We start from the raw sequence: 12,261 nt of genomic DNA, 5'->3' as shown, positions 1-12,261 counted from the left end.
CAGTTTCCGAGCATTCAGTGGAAGGCAGTGCGGCGTGGTGAGAAAAGTCGAATCCGGGACTCAGGTCACCTGAGTCTGGTCCCCCATCACCATTTCTGAATCTACGTGAAAGGGGCCGATGGCACTGCCTTGGTCTCCTCATTTGTAAAGTGCATCAAGTGCAGTCTTAGGTGTGAGCGAGCTTTGTCGCACACGTGGTAAGCGGTGACCCCGCAGTACCCCAAACGGACCGCGCTCACAGCCTCCACCAGGGTCCGACCCGCTTCGGGCGCGCGCCTACGGCACAGCGCCGGGAACCTTAGGTTGCGCGCGCAGCATCTCTTCCGCCTCCCGAGCCCCGCGTCCCTGTTGCCAGGGGAACTGGGGGCGGTGCGCTTTCCGGCGCTGTCGCGGCGAGTCACAGCTGTCATGGCGGAGACGGTCTGGAGCACTGACACCGGGGAGGCTGTGTATCGCTCCCGGGACCCCGTGCGCAACTTGCGCCTCCGGTAGTCGCATCGTCCCAGAGCCCTGTGCTTTTATGCTCTCAAATAATTCGAGCCTGAACCTCACTTCTTGTTTGCTGAGTCCCCACTTGCGCTTTCAATCCCGACTCTGCCTCCTGGTCTCCCGGCGTCTCCCACACTACCCTCAACCCGCTCCACTTACGGCTTCCAGACCTACCCAAACCCTTTCAAGCCTCTGCCCTTCTCAAATTCCTCAGAGCTCTGTACCCAATGCACTTATCCGCACTCTTCCCCTTAAGACCCCCGGCCGTGCTCACGCGCACACAACCACCTTGGAGCCCCACCCTCTTCTTTCTTTTGTTCCTCCCATCTTTGCTCTGTGTTCATCTTCAGGTTGTGTGTCTTGTAATGAGTGTTCTGGGCTTTTCTTTTCCTGACAGAGTCCACCTGCAAAGAATCACATCCAGCAACTTCCTCCGTTACCAGCCTGCTGCCCAGCCTGGGAAGGACCTCATAGACTTGGCCACTTTTAGGCCTCACCCAACTGCCAGTGGGTGTATGGTGGTGATGCGACCCCTTGGGGACCTGGGGAAGGGCCTGGAGCGGTAGTTGCCTTTTAAGACAGAGTAGGCCCAGATCTGTAGTCTGAGAAAAGGCATAGAGAGGTTGTGTTCCTTGCCCAGGGTCACGTGGTTGGTAAATGTTGAAGCAAGGATTTGATCTCAAGCAATTTTAACTATTCCGTTATGTTGTGTTAAGAAAATTGAGTAAGACATGATTCTTGCCATCAAGAGCTGAACTGAACTATGGCCAGATGTTGTAAAATAACAGAACACTATACTTTTGATATGTTAAACATCTGCTGGCAAACTAGATACTGATTGTGGCATTTTTTGCTAAGAGAAAGTATGCTCCAAACTCCTAATGTATGTGTATACTATACATAAATGTCTGTACTATGCCTACATATATACATAGTGTGTGTGTACTACATACATGTATATAGTGTATAAATGTATACTTTAAATATATATATATTTATATGTATATTTATGCCCACTACCTAAAACAATTTTAAAATTGGGGTCTGCTTGAAAAAGGTACATATTAACATCAACTGTGCTTTTGCAGTTTCCTTATCTCAGAAGCCAGAAGAATGAGAAAGAGAGGACAGTGTGGTTGTGTTAAATCACTAGTCTCTCTGCATTTGTTGTATCTGTTCAGATATATTCCCAGGCATGAGTGTGGGCTGGTGTGTTTTGAAGCACATGTCTCAAAAAGGCATACTCAGCCAAGAGTGTATTCGGTTTGTTTCTTTAAATAATAACTTATTTGCTTTTCCTCTTCTCTTCTGGTGCTTTGCTTCCTAAGGTTACAGTGCCTGTGGTTCTAGACGTATGGCTTCAGGAACAGTAAAGAAAAGGACGCCAGGGCTCCTTTCTAGCAAATGTGGACAGTTGGGATTGAGGAAGAGCTATCCAGACTATATTCTGAATTTGACTCCTGACATTGAATTAGATTAAATAATTCCTGGGAGCCATGCTTTCCTTTTATTCAAATTACAGTGATAATTAAGACTGCTTAGGTCCTAATCTTGGCTTCTACATACATCCCCAGCCTCTCCAACCTTTGTTTAGGGTGAGCGCTTAATAAATCCCCAAACTCCAGCTGGTTTTGTGGCAAATATTAGAGCAGGGACTTGGGTTATAACCAGTCACAGAGCGAAAGGTGGGGCTGATTTGACTCAAACGTTTGACTCACTCTGTGGTCTTTGGAGGTGGACACCGCTCAGAGGAAGAGGAAGAGGAAGAGGTCGTGATTGGGTGGCAGGAGAAGCTCTTCAGCCAGGTGAGCCCATGCCACCTCCCCACTCAGTTTACATCCACCTACTCCGCCTTCACCTGGCTGGTAGCAGGGAAGCCTTCCTGATACACATCACCTAACGGATTTCCAGAAAATTATAGCAGTTTATACTTTTCCCTGTTTTGTTTTTTTTTTTTTTTTTAAGATTTTATCCTTTTGTTTGGGTGGGGGGAGGGAGAGAGAGAGAGAGCATGAGTGGGGGGAGTGGCAGAGGGAGAGGGAGAAACAGACTCTCCATGGAGCATGGAATCTGACATGGGGCTCGATCCCAGGATCTGGAGATCATGAACTGAGCCAAAGGCAGACCTGCTTAACTGACTGAGCCACACAGGTGCCACCCCCCTAAGCCCCCATTGTGTTTCAAGGGCAATATAACATAGTGAATGGCACTACCCAGTTCTGTGATCCTGGGTAAAACCCTTGTCACTTCTGGGTGAAATCTGCTGTCTGTAACAGGGTCTGGACCCAGACCTAGACCAGGGTCTAATTGGACTAGACCCTCACTCTGGTTCCATTTAGCTCTAACATTCTTTGGATCCCCTGCCCTCAGTTAGTTCAGATAAGTGGAAGTTGGCTATGGGAACATGTCGAATTGCATTGGCTCTATAGAACTGATTTGACGAAACAGTTACAGAAACAAAAGTTTGACATAGTCTCAGTAGATCTCTGTGTCCTTGTGACCTCAGTTTGAAGTAGATCTGTACCGAAACGAAGCAGCTTGTCAGAGCCCTTTGGATCATCAGTACCGACAAGAGATCCTGAAACTGGAGGATTCGGGTGGCAGGAAGAACCGACGAATTTTTACCTACACAGACTCTGATAGATACACCAATGTGGAGGAGGTATTATTTTTCCTGGGCTCCCATAGCTTCCTTCTTTCCCTCCCCTAGCTTTCTGGCCTCATTGGGTTCTGTGTGTTAAACCAGAAGCCTATTCAGACAGGCAGCCTCTCCAGAAACTGCCTTGTGCTGCTGGTAGCCAAGCTGGAGTCCAGGCCCAGTCTTCAGGTGGTTGGCTACTGCTCCTTCTCCACCTGCTGGAGGGCCTGGGGGAACGGGCAGTGTCTCTCATGATAAGCAGGCTAGAGACCCCGGGAAGACTTCCTCCATGCATCATGAGATGAGGCAGGTGGGTGGAGTCTTGAACCATCTAGATAATGCAGCCACAACTCTGAATCTATAGGTTTCAAGAAGGATTCAGTACAGCTGTGGGGGGGTGGCTTAGTGCTCCGTTCCCCAGTGCTCACAAACCCTTACGTTTGCCTCAGTCCCTGTATGACATATTCTTTCTTCTCAGGAGATTTTTAAAATTCCTTGAGAGAAAAGCCTGTATTTTCTGATTTTTGCCTATGACCTTTGTAGCTCTGTAAGGAGCAGGTATTAAATGAATGTTTTTGAAAGACTGATGCTTATGTTAGGTAGCATACAAAAGTTGGGTTTTCTGTTTTAGAAAAGTAAATGAAATTAGTTAGTGCTGAATTACCCATGGGAGGACTTTTCACAGGATACTTTGTATCCCATTTGGCATCTTCCAAGTACCTGGTAACATCAACATCTACCAGGCACACTCACCCAACTTTTTGTTGGTATGTACTCAGAGATTGCAGACTCGTTTATTTTTTTTTTTTAAAGATTGATTTATTTATTTGAGAGAGAGAGCACGTGCATGGTGGGGTAGGGGCAGAGGGAGAGAAAGAGAGAATCTCCAGCAGATTCCGGTGCTGAGCGTGGAGCCCGATGAGGGGCTCGATCCCAGGACCCCAAAGATCATGACCTGAGGCAAAACCAAGAATCAAACATTCAACCGACTGCACCACCCAGGCGCCCCTGCAGACAGACTCATTTTAATATTAGCATAAATAAACTCATTTCTGAAGGATGATATGCTGCTAAAATCTTGGAACAAACCAAGGCATGGTAGGAATCTTCTTTGGCTTCTTTGTGCCACTGCTCCCCTCCCCTAACGTTTATAACTGTGAGGTGGGTGTACCCCTTAGATACAGGTTCCAGATGAGGTTTCAAAAGGAGGGCTTGCCTTCAGCACTTCATCCCACGTGGCCCTGACCAGATGGGTCACACAGGGCTGTTCTCCTTCCCTAGCACTGTCAGAAAATGACCACCGCAGCCCGGGAGGCACCATCATTCTTGGTTGAACGGATGGCCAATGTCAGGCGGCGACGGCAGGACAGGCGAGGGATGTGAGTACAAATAAGTAGGGGGTTGGGGCGGGGGGCTTTGTAGTCCTTCCAGGCCAGTGTCTGGATATGTCTGCCACCTCGAGCTTCCTCTTCTGCAGGAGGCCTCCTCCGGGTGTGCTCCCCCAGGTGCTTCCTTTGGGCTCTTCAGGGGGTGCCGCCTTCCTGTGGTGTCTTCCAGGGAAGGCAGCATCCTCAAGTCACGGATTGTCACCTGGGAACCCTCAGAAGAGTTTATCAGGAACAACCATGTCATCAACACCCCTCTTCAGACAATGTACATCATGGCAGACCTGGGACCCTACGGGAAGTGAGTGAAGCCTTCACTGCCCAGCTCAGATCCTCTTCCTCATCACCCATCATGTACCCTGTTATAGTCCCCCTGGGGAATGCAGAAGGGAGGGACTGTTTCTTCTTTTTCTTCTTAGTCGTACTCAGAAGAAGGCATTTGACCATGACAATTCTCACTCCAGCCTCTGTCCTCTCCCCTGACGTGGACTGACTACCTCTTCCTCTCTCCGGTTAGTGGGACCAGCAGTGTTGAACCCGGGTGTCGATTTCCTGGTTTCTAGGCTTGGCTATAAGAAGTATGAACATGTCCTCTGTACTCTGAAAGTGGACAGCAATGGTGTGATCACAGTAAAACCTGACTTCACTGGCCTCAAAGGACCCTACAGGTGAGGAGAGGAAGAGAGGGGCGTGGGGACTGGTATTCCTTTTCTTGGCTTCACTTCTTGACCCAAATTGAGGAGATTCTGAGAAAGTCCTTCATTTGTCCTGGTTTCTAAATTCCCAGGTAATGGTTCATATTCTGTTTTATAAGAGACCTTTAGCATCCTGGGGACCCTGTTCTCGGAAAGTGGGCAGCTGTACCAGTTTGAAAGGGCTAAGTAACTTCATTGGCATAGTTAAGTGAAAATAATTCTCTGTGCTGCTGCCTGCAGGGACCAGCCAGAGCAGGGTGGGACGAGCTCAGCCAGGTCTCTTCCTCTGGTCTGACTCTTGCTACCTCCCTGTCTTACAGTAAAAGAGCTGTAAATTAGAAATGACTAAGGCTACCTGTCTGTTTTTCAGGCGAGAGAACTGGTTGCCAGGAATGTCATGCTTTAGGGTTTCCGCATGACTTTGAGGCAGAAATTGGCCCCCAACCCACGCTCCATGTCCACTCTAATGCTCTTTCTGCTTTTCCATTTTGTTTCCCTCACCTGCTCATCGTTCTGACCACTTTCGTCCTCATTTGCTTCGAGCAAGGTGTATGGCCAATGATGGCTCATTCCTGGGCTAGGTCTGGAGAGATCTCATCAGAGCTGGTCTTCCTGTGGCTTTGACTTTACAGAATTGAGACCGAGGGGGAGAAGCAGGAGCTGTGGAAGTATACAGTGGACAATGTGTCCTCCCTCGCGCAGCCAGAGGAGGAGGAGCGGGAACAGCGTGTGTTCAAGGATGTAAGAGTGACCTCCTTCCAAGTGCAGGGATGAGCCTGGGTGCCTGGGAGCTGAGAGCATGTCTGAGGTTCATGCCCACAGTTGCAGGGTCTTTCTTACTGGCCCTCTCCTGACATAGGAAGCATTGCTGACATATCAGACCTGAGCTTTTGATCCTACCATAACATCATAATAATAACAATGACCATTTATTTGAGCATGTACCATGCTCTGTGAGGCCTGTCACGTACTTTATTTCCTCACTTTAAGGTAAATGCTTTTATTATTACCATTTTATAAATGAGGAAACTGAGATTGAAAAGCTAAGAAGTCTGCCCAAGGTCATAGGGCTTATAAGTGCCAGGGACAGGACTGGGCCCCAGACCAGCAGACTCTGGAGCCTCTGTGCTTTACTTGAAAAAGGTGGCGGTGTGGATGGTTCAGCCTGGGCTCTCTGTGGCATTTCCTGTTACGGTGTCTTTTGTCCCTCCCATTCAGAACTGACCCTGGTCTGGCTGGGTTTGCATCTTGAGTTTGCTTATGGTTTGTTTCCTCAGCTTTATGGCCGGCACAAGGAGTATCTCAGCAGCCTCGTGGGCACAGACTTTGAGATGGTGAGTGGCTTGGCTTCCTGCCCCACCATGAGCCGGCTTTAGCCAGAGCATTCGGACTGTGGCTGAGTAACAGCGTGTCTCTTAAAGGACATATGCTTCTTGCCAGAAGGAAATCAGAGACTAGCATATAGAGCACAGTTCTTGTTATGTGTTTTAAAATATAGCAGAGGTGCATGGGTGGCTCAGTTGGTTAAGCCTCTGACTCTTGATTTCAGCTCAGGCTGTGATCTCATGAGATAAGGGTCATGAGATAAGCCCCGCGTTGGGCTCCATGCTCAGCGCAGAGTCTGCTTGAGATCCTCTACACCTCCCGCCCACCCCCCAGCCTTGCTCGTTTGAGGGGGGAGCGGGGAGGAAGCAACAGCAGTGCATATGGCGGCTGCCAGTGTCAGGTCTTCCAGAGATTGGTGAACGGGCTGGAGGACGAGTGCTGACTCCCCTGGACTCCCTGGCTCCTGATCCTGTCCCACTTCTCTCTTCTTTAGACTGTACCAGGTGCCCTCCGGCTCTTTGTAAACGGAGAGGTGGGTAAGTGCCTTGCCAGACAGGGATCCCCTGATGCTTGGGCAAGGCCCCGACAGCTGTGAGGTAATCCGCCCCACCCTGGTGGAGGTGCTGGCTTGTCTGCCCTACTTGGGAAACTCAGTCGTGAGCCTTTCCTGGAAGCGCAGGGAGTTCCTCGCCCTCAAGGGCCTTGCTTCCCGAAGTGCATAGGCCCTTTAGGACAGGGTTGGGTGCTAAGGGCGACAGGAGAATAAGCTAAAATCGTTTCTTGTTTTCTTAGTTTCAGCACAAGGCTATGAGTATGACAATCTCTACGTCCACTTCTTTGTGGAATTGCCATCTACTAGTAAGTAATATTCCCAAGTTTCTTTTATACCCATTCTGACAGTTTTGTAGAGGCATTAAGTCAGGCTTCCCCACTTTGTTTTTTGTTTTTTTTTTAAGATTTTATTTATTTATTTGACAGACAGAGATCACAAGTAGGCAGAGAGGCAGGCAGAGAGAGAGGGGGAAGCAGGCTTCCTACTGAGCAGAGAGCCCGATGTGGGGCTCGATCCCAGGACCCTGGGATCATGACCTAAGCCGAAGGCAGAGGCCTAACCCACTGAGCCACCCAGGCGCCCCAGGCTTCCCCACTTTTTTCAAAGAAACTGTGACTGTTCTTTTCAAGGTCATAGATCACTTTCAAGTGGTCAAATCCTGTGGTGACATCTTTGCATTCCTGCTACATGACCTCTGAGAAGCAAGTGGCACAGCTCACGTTTCCTCACTCGAACTCTCCTCTTGGCTTCTGGCTCCACGCTCCTCTCTTTGCTCTCATTGGTGGCTCATGAGTCCCCTTGGCTCTTGGCTCATCTGTTGGTCTCAGAGCTGTAGAGTGTCCAGGGCTGGGCCTGGGCCTTCTATTACTCCCTCTCTGTAGTCTTCCTAGGTGGTTCCATCCATCTCATGGCTTGTCTACTACGTATGTCTCAGACCCCTAGTATTCTCTCTAGCCTTGGCCTTTCCCCCGAATTTCAGGCTCATATCCGCTTGTCATTCCTGCCTAACATGATCCAAAGAACTCTTGATTCTCCCTCCTGCGTCAAACTGGCCTTCATGGTCTTCCCTAAGGGACATGATGTTGTCATTTACTTAGTTGCTGCTGCCAACTAACAATCGAGACATCCTCGATTCCTCACTTTCTCTAGCTCCCCACAGCTAGTCATTCCCTCAACAGTTTCTGTTGGCTCTATCTTCCAAAGATGTCCCCAGCTCCTCTATCAAGCACCTTATACCAAACCTCCTCCATCTCCTGCCCAGGCCCATGAATTAACTTTCTAACTTACCCCTTTGCTTCCTTTACAGTTCATTTGCCACAGACACCACAGCCAAATGGAACCTTTGAAAAATGTAAATTAGTTGTATCTTTCTTGAACTTTAAACCCCAACAGCTTTCCCTCCCGCTTAGAGTAAAATCCCAGCTCCAAAGCTGGAGCAAGCTGGCCCCTGCCGATCTCTCCCTTACAATATTCCAGTCATACTTTCTGTTTTTGAACATGCCAAGTTCATTTCCTCCTTAGGGCCTTTTGGAGGTCATTTCCTTTGTCTGAAACCCTTTCTGTCATATCTTTGCACAACTGAGTTCAGGTCTCAGCCTAAGTGTCCCCTCTGAGAGGTCCTCCCTCACCACCCAATCTAAGAGCCTGCTCTGTATTTAGTACGGCTTCTGTCACTACCTGATAGCCTCTTGTTGGTTTGTTGTCTGTGTTCCCCGCAAGCTGGCATGGTAGCTCCTTGAGAGACAGGGATCACTTCTGTTTGCCCACCACTATATCCCCAGTGACTGGTCGTGGCACATAGGAGACACTCAGCAAATGTTAGGTGAACGATGGTGTGTGTGAACGCATGAAGAGGTGAAGGAACTTTGTTCTTTTCTCAACTCCCTCCCTCCCTCCCAGGTCAGTTTACCATATATGGTCTTTGGCTTTCAGATTGGTCAAGCCCAACATTCCAGCAGCTCTCAGGAATAACACAGACCTGTGCCACCAAATCCCTGGGGATGGTACGGAAGACAGGAGGGCTCTCTGGCCAGGAGCGGGACTCTGGAGATTATCAGGCAGCCAGCCGGGGGAGCAGTCAGAGTTGCATCCGGCCCTTCTCTGCAGGCTCTCAGGCTGCCACCTGGTGCAGGGCTTCCCTCTCTGTCTTTCTGAGGATGGTAGCAGCTTATATGTGGGTGCCCCGTCCCCTCTCAGCCTCTTATTTCCCCTGTTTGGAGGGGGGGATAGTTTTTCTTTCTCCCTTGTGAAGGTGTCACTGGCCTCAGAGAGAACAGATTCTCAGTGAGGCCTTGCCTACCCCAAGACCCTGAGTATGAAATAACACTTCTCTTGTTTAGGATAAGGTGGCTTACTTCTCCTACCCGTTCACATTTGAGGCCTCCTTCCTCCATGAAGACGAATCTGCTGGTGAGTAGCTCAGTAGATCCTGGGCCCAGGCTGTCCTCTGGTGGGGGGAAGGCCTCCTGTGACCTGGCTGCTTCTCTCACTTTTCCCAGATGCCCTCCCGGAGTGGCCTGTGCTCTACTGTGAGGTCCTCTCACTGGACTTCTGGCAGAGGTATCGTGTGGAAGGCTATGGCGCTGTGGTGCTGCCTGCCACCCCAGGTGACGTCTCGTCCCCGCCCTCCACGTGGCCCACATGCCCCAGCTCTGAGGACTGAGACTAACACTTCTCAAACATTTGGCCTCTCCCAGGGAGGAGGAGGCACAATTAGGAATTAGAAGCATTGAATTTGCTGGATTCCTTGCTCCTTTGAGGCCTTCTCCCTGCTCCCTGAGAGACAGCCGAGTGTGCCTGCAGCTGACTCGGAAGCCGAGCAGCCCGGGCATCTGTGGCATCTGCTCCGAGCACCTCTGTTTTGACTAGCAGCCTAGAGGGAGGCGCTCAGGCACGGTGGGCTCTTGGCATCCGTGTATTGAATGGATCGGCACTCATTCTGAAATAAGAGCCTCTGTGTCCTGTCTGGTGCTCGGCATTGTGCTACGTGCTTCCCGGGTAATCCCACCAGCCACTCTGCAAAGTGGAGGTATTACCATTGCCCTTTTACTAGTGAGGGGCATGGGGCTCGGAGGAGTGAAGAAACTTCTGCTGGGTACACAGGTAATAATTGGCAGAACTGACGTGTGAATTTCTAGCTGACTGACCTCCAAACAGGTACCCCAGACCACCAGGATCCCCTCATCAGAGGTCAGGTCGTCCCCAGACAAGGTGTTCCAGTGGTGGCTAGGCTTGTGTCACTGCTGGGAGTCCAGTGAGGGACCGCATGCCCTCTCTGGCTGAGGCCCCACTCTCCCGGCACAGGCTTGCACACCCTGACAGTACCCACGTGGAGGCCCATGGAGCTCGGCACGCTGGCTGAGCTGAGGAGGTTTTTCATCGGCGGCTCTCTGGAACTGGAGGACCTCTCCTACGTGCGGATACCAGGAACCTTCAAGGTACCTTTTGTCTCAGGGCAGACTTCATGTTGGGAGCTTAGGTTCCTATCTCTTCTGCATGCAGAAGGTGGGGTCAGGGTTAAGGCCCCTTTGTTGCTTCATTATTACTTAGTCCCTTCTTTCCCGTGGCTTCAGCTGGAGGTCATGGCCACATCTTAAACCAGGTACAGACATCTACACTGCTATCCTGGGAGATCTCAGGAAATGAGTAGATTTAAAGTCCTGTCAGAGTGACTGGCCTCTCCTTCCAGACCATCACTGAGGCTTCAGTCACCAAAGGTGGTGAGGATTGGCAGGCCTCTTCTCAGACTGCTTATTCTCAGCTGAGGTTGGGGCATCCCCTGATGTACAGTGGGGAGTCCCACGTTAGCCTTGAGGTGATGGAGTCTGGGTGCTGGGAGGAAGTTCCCCCCAGTGGATCTCTTTTCCAAGAGTGGGAGTAAGAATGGGTCTGCACAGTGCTTGGGGTCTAGAACCCCCAGAAACCTGACACTGTCTTAACTGCATGCCTCAGGGGGAGCGTCTGAGCCGCTTTGGTTTCCGCACTGAGACCACTGGCAGCGTCACCTTCCGCTTGCACTGCCTACAGCAGTCCAGGTGAGTGACCCCGGCCCTCCACCTCGGGGAGCCTTACCCCATGGGCTGGGCAGCAGCCCTGACCATGTGCTGGGCTTCTGTGCAGGGCCTTCATGGAGTCAAGTTCCCTCCGGAAAAGGATGCGGAGCGTGCTGGACCGTCTGGAAGGGTTCAGCCAGCAGAGTTCCGTTCACAATGTGCTGGGTAGGTTTCCCTCCACCCCTTAGCTGGCCATCCCGCATCGACACGAGCCCCACCTCTCCCCACACCACGGTGGCTGACCACTACACTTGTTCCCCTCATAGAGGCCTTTCGTCGCGCCCGGCGCCGCATGCAGGAGGCCCGAGAAAGCCTTCCCCAGGACCTCGTGAGCCCCTCGGGGACCATGGTTTCCTAGCTCGCAGCGGCCCTGACCCCCTACCCCCTGTGCAAGAGGAGAAGATGGGTGATGTTTGAGGCTGGTGTCGTCCTGCCTCTTCATCTTTCTCCCCAGCGACCCCACCAGCCTGCTGAGACCCAGAAGAGCAGAGAGTCCCAGGCCGGTGCCTCTGCCTACTCTTCGGCAGGGCCTCCCTCTGCCGGGCGGCGGTACCACTGGAGACCTGCGATCCCTCTCTGCATATTTCAGTTCCTGCGAGCGGCTGTCACGCCTGGGCAGGCTTGCTGGGTTAGCCCAGGGCGCGGTGACCCCACCATTAGTCCTGTCCTCACACAGCCTCTTTTCTGGCTTGTCTCGCTGTCTTGAGAGCAGAGAGCTGCAGGCGCCTCCTGCCTCAGAGCCTGCGTTACAAGTGGAGGCTCAAGAAAGGAAGAGGAGAAGATCCTGAATGCCTGGCCCGGGAGACTCGGCCTCCTCTTTCCAGGGTAGCCTCCTCCTGCCACTCGGGGCTTGTTGGATTTGAGATACAAGGAAATGAAGACTGAAGGCAGCGCCCAGTCCTTTCTGCTAGCCGGGTAGTATCTTTTATTGTGTTTTTTGTACATAAAACCTTTTTGTGCTGACTAACATGTTGGCTGTTTTTCTGCTCAGGTTGCTGGCGTGGCCAGGGTATTCTCCTGAACCTTCCCTTTTCTGCCCTTCCCCACTCAAGAGTGTCTGGAGTCAGCCCACAAGAGAGGCTTAGGGGTTAGTTCCAGTGGGGCCCTGGCAGGGCTCCTCTCA

The 12,261-nt window shown here is 51.2% G+C and overlaps 1 protein-coding gene across 1 annotated transcript; it reads left to right on the top strand.

Annotated features, from left to right (window-relative positions):
• Nucleotides 1–396: 396 nt before the first annotated feature.
• MKS1 (MKS transition zone complex subunit 1) lies at nucleotides 397–12,113 on the top strand. The gene is made up of 18 exons (XM_047708438.1): nucleotides 397–488; nucleotides 887–996; nucleotides 2,224–2,294; nucleotides 2,996–3,151; nucleotides 4,409–4,506; nucleotides 4,685–4,813; nucleotides 5,076–5,180; nucleotides 5,840–5,948; nucleotides 6,485–6,541; nucleotides 7,027–7,069; nucleotides 7,326–7,391; nucleotides 9,019–9,089; nucleotides 9,426–9,495; nucleotides 9,585–9,692; nucleotides 10,390–10,523; nucleotides 11,038–11,120; nucleotides 11,206–11,303; nucleotides 11,405–12,113. The coding sequence occupies exons 1-18, from the start codon at nucleotides 409–411 to the stop codon at nucleotides 11,494–11,496; spliced, it is 1,680 nt and encodes a 559-aa protein (XP_047564394.1). The 5' UTR covers nucleotides 397–408; the 3' UTR covers nucleotides 11,497–12,113.
• The last annotated feature ends 148 nt before the right edge of the window (nucleotides 12,114–12,261 follow it).

This window comes from Lutra lutra, chromosome 16, assembly GCF_902655055.1.
Source record: "Lutra lutra chromosome 16, mLutLut1.2, whole genome shotgun sequence".
Lineage (NCBI taxonomy): Eukaryota > Metazoa > Chordata > Mammalia > Carnivora > Mustelidae > Lutra > Lutra lutra.
This window is presented reverse-complemented; position numbering and strand designations above follow the sequence as displayed.

What these genes read in the sequence shown, in the direction of transcription:
- MKS1 (XM_047708438.1), top strand. Translation starts at nt 409, where the DNA reads ATGGCGGAGACGGTCTGGAGCACTGACACCGGGGAGGCTGTGTATCGC. An exon ending in TAGGCCTCACCCAACTGCCA is followed by an intron (nt 997 to 2,223) that starts GTGGGTGTATGG and finishes TGGTCTTTGGAG; the next exon opens with GTGGACACCGCTCAGAGGAA. An exon ending in GACCTGGGACCCTACGGGAA is followed by an intron (nt 4,814 to 5,075) that starts GTGAGTGAAGCC and finishes CCTGGTTTCTAG; the next exon opens with GCTTGGCTATAAGAAGTATG.